The sequence below is a fragment of the Chiloscyllium plagiosum genome, chromosome 4, assembly GCF_004010195.1.
Source record: "Chiloscyllium plagiosum isolate BGI_BamShark_2017 chromosome 4, ASM401019v2, whole genome shotgun sequence".
Taxonomy (NCBI): domain Eukaryota; kingdom Metazoa; phylum Chordata; class Chondrichthyes; order Orectolobiformes; family Hemiscylliidae; genus Chiloscyllium; species Chiloscyllium plagiosum.
Window position 1 is genome coordinate 18,659,929 of NC_057713.1, and position 20,706 is coordinate 18,680,634.

Genomic DNA, 20,706 nt, shown 5'->3' on the forward strand with positions numbered 1-20,706 from the left:
AAAGGAGGAGTCAAGCAGATTTGTAATTAGCAATGCCTTGAAGGGTAACGGAGCACAGGCAGGAAAGTGGAGTTAAGGCTAAGAGGAGCCATAATTGTATTAAATGGTGGAACAGGCTCGATGGCCGAATTGCCTAATTCTGCTCCTAGTTCTTGTGTTCTAAAGGAGGAAAGCTGCTATCCTTACATAATCTAACCTATATACAACTCCAGACCTATAGCCGTGTAGTTGATTCTTAACTGCATTGTGAAATGGCCCAAGAAGCCATTTAATTGCATTACAAAAGACTGCTCACAAACAACCTTTATGGAAATAGACTTCTAGAGGCTAAAAGGTGTCAAGGTATGAGGAGAACATGGGAATAAGGTATTGAGAGAGAGATTCAGCCATGATCATGTTGATTGGCAAAGCGAGATCAATGGGCTGAATGGCATTCTCTGCTCTTATTTTCTATATTTCCAACCTTCTGAAGGGAAATTATGGACTGTTTTGACCCCAGAACATGGTAATACTGGAGAAACCAAATCCCAGGGTGAAATTGTCTTGATGGGTGACAAGTTTTATTTTTGTCCTTTTTTTTAAACCATAGAAGCCAGTCATTAACCATGTTCATAAGAGACTGTCAATGTAATTTTAACAAACGAACATAAATATTACACAAGAGAAAAATACAAACTATATGATACTGGACATGAACTGTTGGAACAGTATCATGATAAATGTGAAAATAAGTCAATCCATTTATTCCAGCAATACACTTATACACCCAAACCTCAATTTAAAACGACACTCATCTTCTTGTTACTTGACACAGTTGTAATCAGTTTCCTTTCATCAAATTTCCTACATTCACTGTTTTCTTCAGTTAATGTCTCTCTTAGACTCTGAAAACAAACTGCTAATTCAGCTACTACTTGAGTTGGTTCCCTAAATCCCTGTTCTTCAAAACAGCTTTGCTGGATATGTCATTCTGAAACTCCTGCCATGTTATGCTTCTGAAACTACCATCTCACTGATCTCTTAAGCATCTCAGGACTTGAACTCCGCCCTGACAGCTTACAGTCTGCTAATGACAAGACCTCTGCCATTTTGAGCCTTTTTTTCCCACTCCATTAACCATTTTCTTGCTCTTCCTCTCTCTGTGCCTTGGTGGTTATATAACTCAAGTCAGGAAATACCTGAGCAATTATCTCCTAGATGGGTTGCTGTTCATTTAGCTGCAAACACACTTCTAAGAAATGCTGTTTTGAACTCTATATTAAAAATTAGTCTCTGACCTTTTTAAAAATGTCAGACTTTCACAGAACTGACGAACTAAAATCAATTTTTCCTCCACTTCTGAACCTCTTCTCAAACTATTTTCATTAATATGAGCCTTCATAACAGGTTATGTAATGAATGTTGGGTTTAATTGCAATATACCCATATCTTATGACTAAATTAAATAAAACTTGCACCTTGGAACGTTTACTATCCTAACAAAGTTGGGTAACTCCATCTACTTCTTCCCAATGAGTCATAAAGAAATATAGTTAGTTGTCGTCACATACAAAGCCTCACTTACACAACAATGGAGGGCAAATTGAGAGATGCTGAAAAATATCTCCAGCCTGGAAGGAATCAGATACAAAACAAACTCACCACAGTCAAGCACAAACAAACTATTGTTCTGCCCCACACTGAGGTTGCTGAATTGCACCACCACAACTGCAATAGCATCCTTACTGAAGCACAAAATCTGACACACTAAGCCCAATCTTCACTCTTTGTAAGTGGGCGGGTTTTGAATGGATTAAAATCAGACAAATTACTTGTTACTGAGATGCTGGCAAAAGTGTCGAATACAAATCATCGTAAACATATACAAACAATTGTCGATATCCCTTCGGCACAAATAATTTTTCAACTGAAGCAAATGGACAGTAATCAAGAGGAAGAATCTGCTGATTTTTCTATTCCTCACCAGAGAACTAAAGCTAGCTGCAGTGGCCATCCTTCAAAATCTAAATTTATGTTAGTGACAACTGTATGTGTACTGAAAACGAATTCAATGTTGAATCTAAGGTTTGGGGGAAAATGATTCATCATATTAAACACTATTTATTTAATCCACTAATTAAATCAATGGAGTAGAAATTATATGATAACATCTGGGATCACTTTTTTAAAAGACCACTTGATTTCGACTGTGATTATAGTTGATTGTGGATAGAAACAATCACATCCAAGATTAATTAAAATCCAGCTGGCATGGGAGCTACGATGATTTCAAAAATTGAGCCAATGTGATAGTAAGAGAGCAGTTGACACTGATGTCAGAGAACCAATTAATTGGGTCAGATGGGGCTCTTGTGGTGCAGTGATAGTGCCCCTACCTTCGAGCAAGGAGACCTGATTTGAAGTCCCATTTGCTTCAGAGGTATGTAACAGAAAATATAACTGACTTATCTCAGTTGGGGGTCTTGTGGCAATGTGGTAGTGTCCGGGACGGATGCCACAGAGTGGCAATAAATTTTACTTCAAGAAAGTTTCTTATCCACTTAACTGACTTTATGAATGGATATGCACTTTTAAAATCCAAATGGCCACTCCATTTTATAGCTTTTATTGTTCTAATGAAAAACTTGTAAATAATCTATACATTCATATTCATTCTTCCTGTGATTGAAATACCTGAAAGTGCTCAGTTTAGCAAAATTACAGAACATTTTACTTTTTTTTTAAGTAGTACACATTGCATATAGTAAATATAACATCTATTATATAGAAGCAATATTTCACTAACACTAAGCTTAATGCCCAGTTAATCTGCTTTTTGTTTTGGTTAAGACAGATTTTTGTTGTCCAGAGCATGAAATAAGTTTCTGCCTTTCGATTACTGCCATTGTCTTAATCTGCAATTAAGACCACATCCACTGAGCAACACGGTGGCTCAATGGTTAGCCCTCTGCCTCTCAGTGCTAGGGCCCGGGGTTCGATTCTAGCCTCGGGCAGCTGTGCAAACTCCAAAGAGACATTCTCCCCATGTCTGCTTGGGTTTCCTGCAGGTGCTCCGATTTCCTCCCACAGTCCAAAGATGTGCAGGTTAGGTGGATTGGTGATGCTAAATTGCACAGTCTCCTGGAATTTGCAGACTAAGTGGGTTAGCTATGAGAAAATGCAAGGTTATAGGAATAGGATCGGGGTGGGTTTGGGTGGCAAGCTTTTCAGAGGGTCAGTGTAAACTCGATGGACCTAATGGCCTGCTTCCAAACTGTAGGGAATCTATGACTCAAGGCAGACAGGATCTCCCTGTTTAGTACCTCAGCTACTCGTAACACCTCAACAAATGCAAATATGCTCATTTAAGTTGAGCCCATAAAATTCCAGCCTAGAACTATCAGCTTGACCAAATGAGAAAAGCCGATTCCATTTCTGAAAACAAAATTATTTTATGGGATGTGAAAGCCTCCGACAAGGCCAGCATTTATTGCCCATCCCTATCTGCCTTTAAACAGAGGGCAAATGTAGAGTCAACCACATCATTATGGGTCTGGAGTCAGACTGGCCAAACCAGATTTTCTTCCCTAAAGATGTACTAAAAGGGTTTTAACAAAAATAACATGTTGTAGTTAACCACTGCTGAGAGTAGTTTTTAATTTCAGAATGGTTAAATGAACTTAAATTCCATCAGGTAGGATTTGAACCCAGTGTCAGAGGTTGAGGTCTTTGGAACTCCTTGCCACAGAGCTATGACAGCAGAGTCCTTATGTATATTTAAAGCTGGGATAGGTAGATTCTTCATCAATAGAGGAATCCCTGCTGCCTGTGGCAGCACCTAAAGAACATTACAGGATACAAAATGAAGCAGAGCAAGATGGTGGGCCAAGATACATCCCTCCTTGATGCGCTCAATACTTTCTGTGATCGGTTTGAGCAGAATGTCAGCGATGCGATGGCGCCTGCCCAGACAGCCCCAGGCACACCTGTTCCCTCAGTCACTGCTGCAGATGTCAGACTGACCTTCTTAGGAGTCAACCCAAGGAAAGCGAGAGGCCCGCACAGTGTCCCTGACCAAGCACTCAGATCCTGTGAGGATCAACTGGCAAAGGTAATCACTGACATCTTCAACCTATACCTCCAATAAGCTGAAGTCCCCACCTGCTTCAGGAAGACCACCATCATCTCTGTACCAAAGAAAGCACATGCAATGTGCCTTAATGACTAGTTGCTCTGACCTCAATAAACATGAAGTGCTTGGAGAGGCTGGTCATGGCCCACATCAATTCCAATCTCCTACAATTTGCCTACCAACGTAACAGGTCCACAGCAGATGCCATATCCCTAGCCCTACACTCACCCTTGGAACATATGGATAACAAGGACACCTGCTCATTAACTATAGCCCCACCTTTAACAACATTACTCCCTCCAGACTGATCTCAAAACTCTGATCTTGGTCTCAGCTCTGCCATCTGCGATCGGATCCTCAGCTTTCTCACCTACAGAGTGCAATCAGTGAAGATGGGTAACTGCACCTCCTCAACAATAACACTCAACACTGGAGCCACCCAAGATTGTGCCCTCAGCCCCCTAGTGTACTCTCTGTACACCCACGACTGTGTTGCTAAATTCCAAACCAATGCCAGCTACAAGTTCGCTGATGACAAGACCATTGTAGGACAGATATCTAACAACAATGAGTCAAAGTATAGAAGGGGGACAGAGAGCTTGGTGACGTGGTGCAATGAGAACAACTTCTCTCTCTCAACGTCCGTAAAACTAAAGAACTGATCATTCAGAGACAGAGGAGGAGAACACGCCCCCATCTACATTCGCAGAACTGAGGTTGAGAAAGTGGAGAGCATCAAGTTCCTCAGGAGGGACGACAGCCAACCACCTGTCCTGGACTTCCCATGTAGATGTGATGGTCAAGAAGGCACAACAACATCCCCTATTCCTCAGGTAGTTCAGGAAATTCAGCACGTCCATAAGGATCCTCACCAACTTCTACAGGTGCAAGATTGAGAGCACACTGTCCAGGTGCATAATGGCCTGATATGGCAACTGCCCTTTCCAAAATTGTAAGAAACTATAGATGGTTGTGTGCACAGCACAGACCATCATAGAAGCCAAACTCCATCGATGGACTCCATTTACATGGTTCGCTGCTGCAGAAAGACTGCCAATATTATCAAAGACCCATTGCACCCTGATAATAATTTCCTACAACCCCTTCCATCAGACAGAAGATACAGAAGCCTGAACATATGCATCAGCAGGTTCAGGAACAGCTTCTTCCCTGCCATTATTAGACTGATGAATGGACTCTCTAACATTAAATAATGCTGATCTTGCCTAGCGCAAGCTCTATGCAATGTAATCTGAGTCTTTTTGATCTGTACATCCTTGCTTATGATTTGCTTGTACTCTTGTAAACAAAGCTTTTCACTGTACCTTGGTACACGTAACAACAAAAATCAATCTAGGGTTACAGGGAAAATGCATGAAAGTGAATGCGAGAAATATCAGATCAGCCATGATCTTATGAATACCAAAACAGGTTCAAGAGGTCTACTCTTGTTCCTACTTCTCATGGTCTTAACCATCACCAATGAGGCACGCAACCACTTCACAATGTTGCGTTATTCTAGTGTACCAGGTATGATATTTGTCTACAACTAACAAGTCCCCAGATCAAAACCAAAAAAATATTAAACATTGCTAAAGCTTAGACATCTGCCTGTGAGGAAAAGATGTGTAAAGCCCTACCACACATTTCCCATTTATTTGACTATTTTGGTGAGAATCTAATTAGCAGTTCAGAAAAAAAACTGAAATATTTGCTGCAAGGGGAAAACATGAAACCTGTTTTCTCTGTTCAAGACAAATTTATGGCTGTGTCATATAAATGAAATTGTGAATTGCCTCAACATTCTCAAATTACACTAAGTGATGCTGTAAAAATGTAATGTGACCTATTGAGTATAGAGGAACTGAACTAACAGAATTTGACAATCTCGCTATTCTGAACCTGAACTGCTCTTTTCCTGCTACACTAGCTAGTTGCTTGCAAGATTTCCTGTAAGTATGAAGCATTGCTGTCCAGTCCTATCCTAATGTCCACAGGTTAAAAATAAAGTGCACAAAATGTGTATTTGACATAATGAAAATAGAAAAATGTTGAAGATTTCAAGCTCAGGAACCCTTTTTCCCTTCAGCTCACAATCTTATTCAAACCCACAGTTCCCTCAATGACCAGGATTACGAAAATGATAAAAGGAAAAATACTATGGATAATGGAAATACGAACAAAAATGCTAGAATACTCATCTCAGCACAGCTGCTGCTCAATCTAAATACTTCCAACACTTTTTATATTTGCTTTTAATTCCCTGTCTCATGGACAGCATTTACAATTAGGAGACTCCATCTGTTCAGCAACTGGCTTACAATTTTCCACAGTCAAATTTAATGCCAAAATTTTGAAGGAGGTGTTTTCTTCTCTCATTCTGTCTCCTTCCAATTACTTGTACCTAATTATCTCCAAAAATCACTTCAAAAAAACTTTGTATTGACTCTTTGTATGTGTAGTGTGGGATACCTACTCTTCTATTGTTAACAAGAATGTCAGTACTTTGTGAACACAAAGTTCAACAGTGCTTTTCTGAGGTGGGCCACATACTTTAGGAAACAGTGCTCCGACCTTTTCTTACAATGGTGGCCACTGTGGTAATAAAATGCAGCAAATGTCAACATCAAGCATTCACAATTAATTATGGCACAGCGGGCTACAAAACAAAGTACTCTCCTAATCTGACTCATGTGACAAACCATGGGTGTAACTGGAAAGGTGGGCCTCTCTGACTACACTAGACTGTCTTACTCTCATTAGCCATTTTTCCAAATCTTTGGACTGAGACTGCACAATACTGCTGAATTAAAGTTTGATGCCGTAGGTCTATGTTCACAAGGATCTGGATTTGGATGATACATTCCTTTCAAATAAACTCTCTGGTCTGCATATGGGAGTTAGAAATTGATGTGAGCACAGACCTCAGCATCAGAACACTAGCACTCTAATCGACATCAAAATCCAGGTCTACTGTAATATACCTAAGTTTATCCTCACAATTTACTAGTGGTCAAACTTTGAATCAAGATGGGCCTTCAAATCATCTGGTCTCATTCTTCTAGGATACCAAGCTTATTCACACTGTAGTCATCTGTTTCTTTAATAATCACCAGTCACATGTGGCTAATCGAGAATCCAGATGCAGCTAACTGCACTTCTGGTTAGCAAATAAAAATGAGTAATAGGTTAATTGGAATGGGATTTTAATTTTCATTTTTTGGAGTGTGTATTCCAAAGCTGTTCAGTCAGAAAAGGAGATACAGGACTGCTTTTGATCATTGAGTGTGCTATGCTTGCTGAATAATCAAGATACACTGGAGTTGTACTCTATGCGAGATGTTTTCCACTGAAATCAGTGTGGGTGGTTGAAACAACGTGCAGTAGCCATACCTGTGACTAGCCAGCAATTTTAACTGGTTACCAGCCCTTAAGAGGATCCAGTGTCCTCCTGATATTTTCTGGCAAGTTTCTTCAGGTAACACTTGCCACTTATGAAAAAAAATCATTTAATAGCATATGTTCCATGATTTTCTTCACAGGCTATGAACCTAAGCTCTTATTGGGTTTGTTACTTCACCATATCTGCAAATTTTGTTTTGGTTTTACTTTCACTTATACTTCACTTCAGTCCTTCTGAAAAATCTATAAGACAGCGGAGTCCTAGACCACATATTTTTCATAACTTTTCCCTGTATCATCAAGAATCACCATCATTGTTTTTCACTGTATAACCTGCCTCCTGGGTCTCATCAACATAAATTGTCTAACATATTTTAGGTATCATTTGACCAATGCAACCTGCCCCTTGACTTCAATGTGCCATCTGGATTTGAGCTCAATTTAGTAGTGAACATGTTTGCATTTCTTATTGCTGCCTCACACTACTTCAACATAATTAGTGACAACCAATACCCCCAAGTCTCTCAAATTTTCCTTCAATAAACTCTAACCAATCTATTAAATACTTGATAGAGTTGAACTAGTATAATACAGTATGGCTCAGGTCATCAGTAGCGCACAAACTCTTATGTCTAATTAAACCAAAATAAATTTGAGAATCAAATGGTGTATTGCTTTGGTGTGAGCTGTCAAAATAAGCTTAATTTATTAAGTGCTCTTATGGTGCAATGATAATGTCTCTACATCTGATCGAGGAGACCTCAGTTCAAGCCCCACCTGCTCCAGAGGTTTGCAATAACATCTCTGAACGGGCTGATTTTAAAAAAAGTCAATGATACTGTGCAACTAACAGGGATCCACACAGTAAAGGTTTCATCGATGGAATCATTTGGAACACCATTTACTGAATTTGCCATTATTAATATTTTATTGATATCCAAAGAGTGAGTTTATCAATCAAAGTTTAAACCAATGCTCCAACAACTAGTTTTTTAAAAAAATATTTTAAACTCCAATAAATACTATTTAAATACAATTGCTTGGTCAGTTGTGAAATACAATTTTGACCATGAGACATACCACAATCGGACAGCACTGCCTCAACACTAAGCTAACTGTTTACAAGACCGGCAAAATTATGCAGACCTACAAGTAAATCACAAAACAGAAACAGAAAACCTGCCTATGTTGTTTATCCCTCACATTAACTAAGTCCCATGAGTCACAAATGTAGCTTCAATAATTACATCACGTGCAAGCACCTAACTCTGCTCAATATATTTAGGGCTACTGAATGAAAAGCAAACAGAATATGCAAGTAAAGCTGCAATCGCATTCCAAAAAATTGAAATTCAATTTCAAATTCTTTTACCTTCTGACTGTAAAAAAGAGCATTTACAGTGGTTAAAAAGTAGTTGCTCTGTCATCAGTAACTTGGCTTCCTACTTAGCATCACCAGCAAATCAAACTTTGGGAGTCAAACTCAACACACTTGTCCCAAAGAATTACAAGCATTCAGTAAATGATCAAAGCCAATACATTTCTAACAGATTAAATTCTGAATTTTAGTCTGAACCGGAAATCCCAGCTATTGATTAATCCTCAAACTAAAACATACGCTCTAGGTAAGTACTGAATCAGACTGTCTCTTAAATAATCAAATAAAATGCGTAAATCTAAAACCTAATCAGTCCAAGTTATATTTCGACATCTGGACCGCAAGCCACTACCAAAATTGTAGCTAAATGTCAGATTCACAAAATGCCAAACAGCAACAATAGCTTGCATTTATACATGCCTTTAAAGTACTAAAATATCCCAAAATCCTCCACAAAATGATTTGAAGTTGGATACTAAGCCACATAAGGAGATATCAAGGAAAATAACCAAAAAGAATAAAAAGAGTAATACCCTTCTGAAGCGTCAGTGAACTCGAAACGTAAACTGTTTTCTTTAGGTATAAAGAGCGGTTGAGAAGATTAGGATTATTTTCAGTAGAAAGGTGGAGGTTGGGGGGGGGGGCTGCAATTGAGGTCTACGAAACCATAAGAGGTATAGACAGGGTGAATAGCAAGAAGCTCAAGTTCAAGGTAAGCGGTGAAAAGTTTAAGGGAGCTATGCATGCAAATTTCTTTATGCAGAGGGTAGTAATTGCCTGGAATGCATTGCCAGCAGAGGTGGTACAGGTGGGCACAATAGCGTTATTTAAGATGTATCTAAACAAATACATGAATGGGCAGGGAGCAAAGGGATACAGATCCTCTAAAAACAGGCGACAGGTTTAGATAGAAGATCTGGATCAGTGCAAGCTTGAAGGGCCAAAGGGCCTGTTTCTGTGCTGTAATTTTCTTTGTATTTTTCTTGTTCTTCACAGATGCTGCCAGATCTGCTGAGTTTCTCTGGCAATTTCTTTATTTGTTTGTATCGGATCTCCAGCATTCTCAGTTCATTGTTTTATTTCTAAATGACCAACAGTTTAGCCATAAAGATAGATTTTCTGCTGAAGGAGGAAATGGAGGTCAAAAAGAGGAGGGGTTTAGGGAAGGAATTAAAACTTCAGTGCCTAGTATTGAAAATGTAGTCAGCAATGATAGAGCAGTTAAACCCAAATATCTTCCAGATGTTTGTGGGGTTGGATGAATAGACAGAGATAAAGCAGGCTGAGGACACAAAGGCATGTGAAAGAAAGTGTGGACATTTGAAAAATTAAAGTGTTGACTCAGCACCAATATAGATCATGAGGCTCTTGTGCAGTGGTAATGTCCTACCTCTACTACTAGGAGGCTTGGGTTCAAGTCTCGCTCGAGGTCTGTAGTAATATATCTGAACAAATTGACTATAAACTATCTATATGAGAGAGAGCATTCAAGCAGTGACCCAGTCAGCAAACTTTTCGATGACCACACGTTTAAGCAGAGCGCAACGTGGGATGCCAGCCAAGTGTGCATTAAAATAATAGCTATGAGGATTTCACCAATATATACAAACTGAGTCAAGGGTGAAATTGAGCAAAAATACGGAGGTAGAAATGGTAAGATGCACGGTTGGATGCTCGTTTCAAGGTCAAATACAGCACTAAAATAGCAAACAGTTGCCAGGGTTAGTGATGAAATTGGTAAACAGGAATTTAGTTTGGACTGCAGACCAAACAGAATAACCTCAAAAATCTTCTGATATTTAACTGGAGAAAATTTCTGCTCAATCTACAAATATCAGCTAAGCAGTCCAATAATTTAGTGGTGGAATAGAGAAATGCAATGGAAAGGTAGAATTGTGTGCAGAAGCTAAATACAGTTGATGCTGGAAATCTGAAAGAAAAACAAAACAAAATGCAGGAAATGTGCAGAAATCAGGCAGTATCTGTGGCAAGAACCCAAGTTCACATTTCAGGTCAATGACCTTCCATCAGAACAGAGGAACACCGAAATGTCCGAGTTTTTAAGCCAGCAGGAAGAACAAAGGAAAAGTCTGTGATGGAGTGAAGGACAGGAGAGATTTTATGATGCAAAATCCAAAATGAGCAGTCATGAGTATATAAAAAAAATGACATTTGCTGTTAGCCTAAACACCTGCAGATAATATTGCCAAGGGCAGCACATAAGTGAGAAATAGGGAAGAGCATGGTAATTCTTTGAGGGACGCTGGAACAGGAACAGGAACAGAAGTCATTGCAAATAATACTAACACTACAAACAGATGGAGAAAATAATAGGAGCCAGTTGAGTGCAGTCTGACCCAGCAGGACAGCAACAGAGATATCAGAAGAGTATGGTGTGGTCAGTAATAAAGGCTCAAGACAATTTGAGGAGGACAGGATATACTTCACCTTTGTTAGAAGCACATCAGATTAGACATCATTTGTGACTTTCAATACTAGGAGTGACAAACTACCTGGAGAGATTCAAACCTGAAGCTTGGAACGATAATATATTCAAGAACATTGGAGAGGAAAGGGAGATAGGGATCAATGGGGGTGTTTTTTTATTTTCAGATGAATCATGTCAACGGATTTAGAGAACAGTGGAACAGTCCCCGAGGAGCGATGGCTGCTAACATGTCGTCCTAGAAGGGAAGTTAAATAGTCAGCAGTTTAGTGGGAATTGGGTTTGGGGGGTGGAAAGGGTCTCATGAACAAGACAAACAAAGGTGAGAGCTCAGGGCTAAAACAGGAGGGAACATTCAATGAAGTTTCACCCACTGGGTTGGTAGGTAGGAGTGGCATAGACAGTGGATCAGATGGCCTCAATCTTAGTGACATAAAAATTCATGATATGCTGCATCTTTGAGATCATCAAACAAAACCTGGACTGAACAAGCCCTTTAAATACGGGTGCCTCCCCAAAGTCTATGCACCATCTATAAGGCACAACTGATGGAATACTCTCCACTTACTTTGGATACATGCAGCTCCAACAACATTCAAAAGGCATCATATTCAAGACAAAGAAGCCTGCTCGATTGGCAACCCATTCACTCCCTCTGCCACAAGTGAACAGTGACATGACTGCATACCACATAAAAGATGCATTGTAACAACTCAGTAAACCTCCTTCAATACCTTTCAAAGTTCGGTTTCTATGATTTAGCAAGTTAAGGGCTGTAAGAACACCAACACCAGATAATAAGACGACTGGTGGATTAGCAGAAAGCATAGGGGACTGTCAAAGAATACAGGAGAATGTCGATAAGACTGGAGAGTTGGGTGGAGAAGTGGCAGATGAAGTTCAATCCAGGCAAATGTGAGGTTCATTTTGGGAAGTCTAATTCTAGAGCGAATTATACAGTGAACAGAAAAGCCTTGGGAAAAGTTGATGAGCAGAGAGATCTGGGAGTTCAGGTCCATTGTACCCTGAAGGTTGCTGCACAGGTGGATAGAGTGGTCAAGAAGGCATAAGGTATGCTTGCCTTCATCGGGTAGGGTATTGAGTATAAGGATCTGGTTTCCAGCATCTGCAGTCATTGTTTTTACCTTATTGAGTATAAGGGCTGTGAGGTCATGTTAAAATTGTACACAACATTGGTTGGGCCGCATTTAGAATACGGTGTACAGTTCTGGTCACCACATCACCAAAAGGATGTGGACGCTTTGGAGAGAGTGCAGAAAAGCTTTACGAAGATGTTGCTTGGTATGGAAGGTGCTAGCTATGAAGAGAGGTTGAGTAGGTTAGATTTGTTTTCAATAGAAAAAAGAGATTGAGGTGCGACCTGATTGAGGTCTACAAAATCATGAAGCATATAGACAGGGTAGATAGAGATAAGCTTTTTCTCAGGGTGAAGGGTTCAATAACGAGAGTTCACGCTTTCAAGGGGAGAGGTGAAAAGTTTAAGGGGGATACACGCGGCAAGTAACTTACACAGAGGGTGGTAAGTGCCTGGAATGCGCTGCCAGCAGAGGTAGTAGAGGCAGGCATGGTAGATTCATTTAAGATGCGTCTCGACAGATGCACAAGTAGGTGGGGAGCAGAGGGATATAGATGCTTTGGAATTGAGCAACAGGTTTAGACAGTGTATTTGGATCGGCTCAGGTTTGGAGGGCCGAAGGGCCTGTTCCTGGGCTGTAAATTTTTTTTGTTCTTTCTTTGTTCTACCATAACCTGCAAGCTTTCCTCTCAATGACACACATCCTGACTTGGAAAGATATCACTGTGCCTTAACTGTCACTGGATCAAAATTCTGGTACTCCCTCCATCACTACACTGTGGGTGCACCGAGACCACATTGGTGACATAGTTCATGATGGTGGCTCACTAATGCCTTTTCAAGGGCACTAGCTTTGGCAGCTATGCTCACAATCCACAAATAAATATTTTTAAAAGTTGAAAAAGGTCATTTCAGGTAAGTACAAAAAACTTTCAGAATGCCAGAGAGAAAAAAACACAAAATTAAAATTCAGGAATCTCCAATGAAATTGCAGGTACGGTTGGATTTTAGTATCATTTAAATCTCAGACAGTGATGACCAATGCTGCCTAGTGGGTTAATTAGAAATGATATCTTCAATAAAAGGCAATCATATTATCATTTCAAATTTGTAGACCTGTAATTTGCAATTGAGAATTAGTATTTATACATACATGTTCAGATTTCCTACCTTTAGGTAAATATTGTATATTGATTGGTCCATTGCTGTATTTATTTTGCCTTATTTGTTCACAGAATGAGGGCATCGCTGGCTAGGCCAGCTTTATTTCCTATCCTTAAATGCCGTCAAGAAGGTGGTGGTGAGTCGCTGTTTGGAAGGAGGTTCCATGATTTTGACTGAGTTACTGTGAAGGAACACTGACTTAATTTGAAGTCAGGATGGTGAGTGGCTTGACGGGGAACTCTCAGGTGGCCGTATTCCCATGCATCTGTTGCCCTTGTCAGTCTAGGCGGTGCAAGTATCAAACAAAAAATGCTGGAGAAACTCAGGCAGTCTGACAGCATCTGTAGAGAGAGAAACTGTTAACTTGAGTCCAACATGAATCATATCAGATTTGAAATCTTAACTTCGTTTCACACTCTCCACAGATGCTACTGGACCTACTGATTTTCTCCAGCATTTAGTGTATTTATTTCAGAGTTCCAGCTTCCACAGCATTTTGCTTTTATTAGAGGTAGAGGTATCTAGTTTGTAAGGTGTTGTTAAAGGTACCTTGGTGAGTTCCTGCAGTATTTTGTGATGGTATACACTGCTGCCTCTGCATGTTGGTAGCACAGGGAGCGAATATTTAAGTCCAAGATTTGGAAATGAAGCATTCCCATGTGCCAAACATTGATGGAAGCCAGCTTCTCTCAGTAGAAGGAACGTAGAAAAACTCTAGCATTCCACCAACCCCCTCTTTAAACATCACTTGTGGCCATGTGGGAGGAGCCTCAATTAGACCATTCAGTCACCAAGATCCACAACTCCACAGTGGAAGAAAATCATCTTCAATCTTTACTTAAGAAGAATTTTGAAGATCATGGATGTGGTATCAATCAAGCAGATTGCCTTGTCCTTGACAGTGCAGCGTTTCTTGAAAGCTGTTGGATTCAACCAGTCAACTGGATAGCATTCTATCACAATCCTGATTTGTGCCATATGGATTGCAGACATGCTTTGGGGAGACATGAGGCAGCTTATCCACCACACATTTCCTAATCTCTGACATGCTCTGGTAGCTACAGTATTTATATGGCTAGTCTGGTTGAGTTTGTGGTCTATAGTAACTCCATGGTAATAGTTATAATTTCAGTGAGCAATTCAGCAATGGGCTTGTCATTGAATGTTAAGGGGAGACAGTTAAAATTCTCTCATTGCAGAAGTTGTCCATTTTGCCGAGAGTTCCCCAAAGAAACCGGCATGAAGAGAGAGTTTTAGCTTCAATACAACATTTTCCAAAAGGACATTTCCCTTAAAAGATTTGCTAACATTAGGAGATGGGCAAAATGACCATTTTAATAAAAAGTGTTTTGGTTTGTTTTATTTAAAATATTGTGAATTGTCTCAGCCTTCGTTGCTTCATAGTCATGGCTGTCAAAGTATGAGGTCTTCAGAACAAACTCTTGAATGCAGACTTACCTGAACGCAAATTTTTAAAGTCAGTATTTTTTGATTATAAATAAAACCTTGAGTTGTTGGAACATAGACAATAAAAGCAGGAGAAACTCAGCAGGTCTGGCAGTATCTGTGGAGAGAAAGCAGAGTTAACATTTCAAGTCTAGTGATGCTTCTTCAGAACTAGATTTGAAACATTAAATGCACTTTCCCTCCATAGATACTGCCAAATTTGCTGAGTTTCTCCAGCAATTTCTGCTTTTGTTTTAGAACTTCAGCACCTGCAGTTCTTTGTTTTATTTTGGAACAAATACAAGTTGCAATGTAATTTAACAATCCACAAATCAATAAATTATATATCAACATACGAATCAGGAGGAGGCCATTCAGCCAATCTCGCTATGCAATTCAATAGGTTTATGGGTGATCTGTTTATGGCTTTAACTCCACAGTTCCACCTACCCATTAACCTATGACAAAGTTGCATGAATTCAGATTTAAGCAAGTGATGATAGAATTCAATGGAGTACAGTACATACTTCCACTAAGCTGTGCTCACTCAACATTTTTACAATTATGTTTTTTTTTTAAGTTGTTCCTGATCGCGCTCTGTCTAGTTGATGCTGTGCATCCAGAAATCTCGAGAAAGTTTTTTTTTTAAAAAAAAGAGCTTCCATCTCACTGAGGTGGCTTCAGGTAAATCTGCATTCAAGGATGTGTTCTGAAAACCTCATTTTGACAACTGTGACCCATTAAACAAGCACTGAGACAATTCACAATATTTTAAATAAAACAATCCAAAACACTGTAAAAAAAGACCCAATGTCCAAATGTTATCAAATTCTTTAAAAAAAATTCCAGGATCTGGATCCATATCTTTGCTAAAACTAATCAATATTACACTGAGCCAAACCCTATCATTTTATCAAGATTCAATGAAATCTGCCTACTGAAATTTGATGTTTATTGCTTACAGATAAATACTGAAATGGGAGGGGAGGCATTTCCTCTGTACATCCTCAGTCGAAATAATCACAGGTATAGTGCATATGAATGCTTATTAAACACTGCAATTTCTTCAATGGAACACCAGGCCTGAAGTGTTGCAGAGCTAGTCAATATTTATTAGAATAGAGCGGCTGTGAAGTGTAAGCACTTATTTTTCTTATTGTAAGTAAATACTCTGCACTTTAATACCTTTAGATAGCCAATAATTGAGTAAATTTAACATTGAAAAATATTGACATTTTAAAAAACTGTGGATAGCAGAAGGATTCATGAAGCAAAAACAATAACAAACACCTTCACTTTGGTGTTTAATTGTTAAGAAAATTAGAACTGTCACATTTATATAGCCAGTGACCCGACAGATGTAAGGTATAACAAGAGCACAGATTAACTTTTCACAGAAGTGCTTTAAAAAAAATGTTCCAGGTAAATGAATTGTCAACTATGTGTGTTAACAAATGAATTTAACAGAACAAGGTCAAAGTTAGCATAACAAACCAAGAAACAGATGTCAAAAAACAAAAAGATATTTCCCCCAAAGAATAATTCCTCAAAACAAAATAAAACGTATTTTGATCTTTGTTAGCAGTTGCTACATGCCAATTTCTTTTTCTCTGTTCATTAAATGGGTAGGAATTTCTTTATCTGTCAATACCTCTGGCCCAGCATACTGGGAATAGACTGCAGCCGCTCCTCTCCATGCAGACGACAACTGCTTCTTGGAACAGGCCTTGCTGCCTTGGCAGCAGCGTACACGCTAGCTAGGCCACAGCGTACAATGTCTCAATTCAACACTGTCAGTATGGGCTCCAGCAGGGGGCTGGGAAGGCACTTCAATGTGTTCAGTCTAACACAAAAACCCTGCTTCCTTTCATTTGCGCCTTCACATTTGTTCTCCTATTACAGGTTCCGCAGCCGTGTTGAACAGCATATGATTTCTTCAACAAAGAGCTGCACCAAATCTCCGTCAAGTTTCAGATTCTCATCATGCTTCTCGTATACGCAAAACATCCTTGCAAACTGCTAAAAGGCACCACTGTAGCCTGCAGCCAGTTCCATTTGGAGTTGATTAGCAAGGACCTTATTAATATGCTAATCTCACCCGCAGACTCCTGTTTACAAAACTGACAAGCGAATTCAACGATGCCTCACTGCAAATAAAACCTGACCCGGGTCATGACTATGTTTTCAGATGTGCCTCTAGAATTTTGCAGTTTTCTTTCCCCTTTGTTACATTTGAAATTATGCCGAAGGTCAGGTAATAAACGCATAAAACTTGCGCTTCATCTTGCTATTTCTAACCATCGGAGGAGTGTATTTTTTTTTAAAAGAACATAACCTACACAGAACAGAATTGAAGTCTGAGCACGTACTGCTTGGAAACTAGGACACTAGTATAAAACCTATCAGTACCACAGCTAGCTCCTGGATCCTTAAAGACAGCTTCCATATTTTCCATACAGCTGGGAAAGCAAAGAATGATGTTTGACTACATTTTTGTAATCCGAATACCAACTCCATCATGTACTTTACACACTATATTCTAGAATACTGTCAGGTAATACTGCAACACCCATCAGATTTAATAAATGGTGCCCAGTTAAAATGATGTGTTTTGTCTTCAAAATATTCTTTGTGCATCTGAGTCATAATTCGTGAACTTAAGCCAGTGTAAAACACAATACAAATTTGATTACAATTAAACCTATGTTTATGTGACATACTTTGCAAGTCTCAAATTAAATAGTGGACACAATTTATAATAAATCTGTTCAGAGATGTTATTACACACCTCTGGAGCAAGTGGGATTTGAACCTGGTGCCTCCTAGTCCAGAGCTAAGGACATGACAAATGCACCACAAGAATCTTTAAATTGAATGCTTTACAACTCTACATAGGTTTAGTGATCAATTATATAGTTTAAAAACAATCAAAATTGCCCTTGGGGTACCACAGTCCTCTAAAAGCTTACTGAGTAGGTGCTGAGAGAGTGCTGGAAAAGCACAGCAGTTCAGGCAACATCCGAGGAGCAGTAAAATTGAAGTTTCGGGCAAAAGCTGAGAAAGTGCTGCCTTGTCAGCGGTGCTGCCTTTTAGGTAGGTACAACTGAGTTTTCATCTGCCCTGTCGGGAGATGCAGAAGATCACAATATACTGTTTGAACAGCTCATCCTCATCTGGCCAATATTTATTCCTCAAGCATCCCTAATATCAAATGGTGTTGGTAAAATTTATTTAGTCACCCATGCGGCGTGGGTGTCAATGGCTGGGCCAGTATTTAGTATCGGATTCTAGTTGCCCTAACGATGATGATGGTGGATTGCTTTCTTGAACTGCTGGAGTCCATGTGCTGTAGGTATACAGATAATGCATTAGAGACTTTATGGAATCCTGTGTTCAAAGTGGTTGCAGTGCTATTGTAGAAGCAATTGCACTTCAGAAAGTACATCATTAGCTGAGAAGTACTTTGGGGTGACCTGAAGTCATTAGAGGCACTGTACAAATGTGCAAATTAATTTTTCCCAGTGAATCAAAATACAAAACACAAATGGGGGCCAGGCACAGCAGAAATATAATTATTCAGCTTCAAAAATAACAAACCTGTACTTAATTCACCTTCAACATCTAAGAGGCCAAACAGCAGTACAGACAGTGCTTATTCATCTATTTATAGAACCTGACATAAATTTGCAGTGGGAGGCAAGAGAGAAGAGAGAGAGACAGAAAAACAGAGATGGAGAAACCAGCATCGAGCACTCTGGGATGGAGACAAGCATCAGAACAGCAAGAAGTAATCTCACTGCAATTAGGGATGCTTTTACACATGGACGACAACCAAATTCATTAACATTAACAATCTAGATGAAGGGACTGAGGACATTCGGGCTAAGTTTGCATTTGATATAAAGATAGGTAGAGGGACAGGCATTTATTTTGAGAGGACATGAATATAAAAACAGGGATGTACCTCCGAGGCTCTAAAAGGTTCTGGTCAGACCACATTTGGAGTATTGTGCAAAGTTTTCGGCCCCATATCTCAGAAAGGAAATACTGGCCCTGGAGAGTGCACAGAGGTTCAAGAGAATGGTGCCAGGAATGAAAAGCTTAACATATGAGGAATGTTTGAAGACTTTGGGTCTATACTTAATGGAGTTTAGAGGGTGAGGGGGATATCTAATTGAAACATACAGAATACTGAATGGGGTTGAAAAGTGTGGTGGTGAAAAGCACCACCGGTCAGGCAAGCATCCAAGGAGCAGGAGAGACAACGTTTCGAGCATAAGCTCTTCATCATGAATGATGGGGTGGTCCAAGGGGGCTGACAGATAAATGGGAGGGGGTGGGGCTTAGGGGAAGGTATCTGGGAATGCGATAGGTAGTTGGAGGTGGGGGGTGATGGTGATAGGTCAGAAAGGAGGGTGAGTGGATAGGTGGGAAGGAAGATGAACAGATAGGCCAGATCAAGAGGGCAGTGCCGAGTTTGAAGGTTGGATCTGAGAATAAGGTGGGGGAAGAGGAAATGAAGAAACTGGTGAAATCTACATTGATCCTGTGTGGTTGGATCACTTTCTCCTAGAACACTGAATGGCCTGGACAGGGTAGATAAAAGTGAGGACTGCAGATGTGAAGATCAGAGTCAAAATTTGTGGCACTGGAAAAGCACAGCAGGTCAGGCAGCATCGGAGGAGAGTCGACATTTCGGGCATAAGCCCTTCATTAGCAATGATGAAGGGCCTTTGCCCAAAACATCAACTCTTCTGCTCCTCTGATGTTGCTGTGATTTTCCAGCGCCACACTTTGGGACAGAGTAAATGTTGGGAAGATGTTTCCATTGGTACGAGACGAGGACCTGAAGGCGTAGCCTTAGAGTAAAGGGAAGACCTTTTAGAACGGAGGAAAGGAGAAACCACTTCAGCCAGAAAGTAGTGAATCATTACAACAGAAGGCTGTGGAGGCCAGGTCACTAAGTAGATAGATTCTTGACTGTCAACAGGATCAAGGGTTACTGGAAAAGCGCAGCAGGTCAGGTAGCATTCAAGGGGCAGAAGAATCGACGTTTCAGGCATAAGCCCTTCTTCAGGGATGAGGAAGGTGTGCCAAGCAGGCTAAGATAAAAGGTAGGGAGGAAGGACTTGGGGGAAGGGGCATTGGGAATGCGATAGGTGGAAGGAGGTTAAGGTGAGGGTGATAGGCCGGCGAGGTCTGTATTGCTGTTTGGCCTCTTAGATGTTGAAGGTGAATTAAGCACAGGTTTGTTATTTTTGAAGCTGAATAATCACATTTCTGCTGTGCCTGGCCCCCATTTGTGTTTTGTATTTTGATTCACTGGGAAAAATTAACTTGCACATTTGTACAGTGCCTCTAATGACTTCAGGTCACCCCAAAGTACAGGGGTGGAGAAGTCAGGAAGAAGATTGCAGGTCAAGAAGGCAGTGCTGAGTCCGAGGGTTGGGACTGAGATAAGGTGGGGGGGAGGGGAAATGAGGAAGCTGGAGAAATCTGCATTCATCCCTCGTGGTTGGAGGGTTCCTGAGCGGAAGATGAGGCGTTCTTCCTCCAGGCGTCGTGTTGCCATGGTCTGGCGACGGAGGAGGCCAAGGACCTGCATGTCCTTGGCGGAGTGGGAGGGGGAGTTAAAGTGTTCAGCCACGGGGCGGTTGGGTTGG

General features: G+C 40.2%; 1 protein-coding gene across 16 annotated transcripts in view; it reads right to left on the reverse strand.

Annotated features, from left to right (window-relative positions):
* The window catches only part of ptk2aa (protein tyrosine kinase 2aa), a 414,515-nt gene that overhangs the window by 325,128 nt on the left and 68,681 nt on the right, over positions 1-20,706 (reverse strand). Inside the window, exon 1 of one of the 16 annotated variants that reach the window (XM_043687804.1) lies at positions 16,695-17,174. The exons of the other annotated variants lie outside the window; for them this stretch is intronic. Coding sequence (XP_043543739.1) covers positions 16,695-16,740 — 46 coding nt within the window. The 5' untranslated portion in view covers positions 16,741-17,174. Of the gene's footprint in view, positions 1-16,694; positions 17,175-20,706 lie in introns of those variants that run through there. 16 annotated transcript variants of the gene reach the window in all.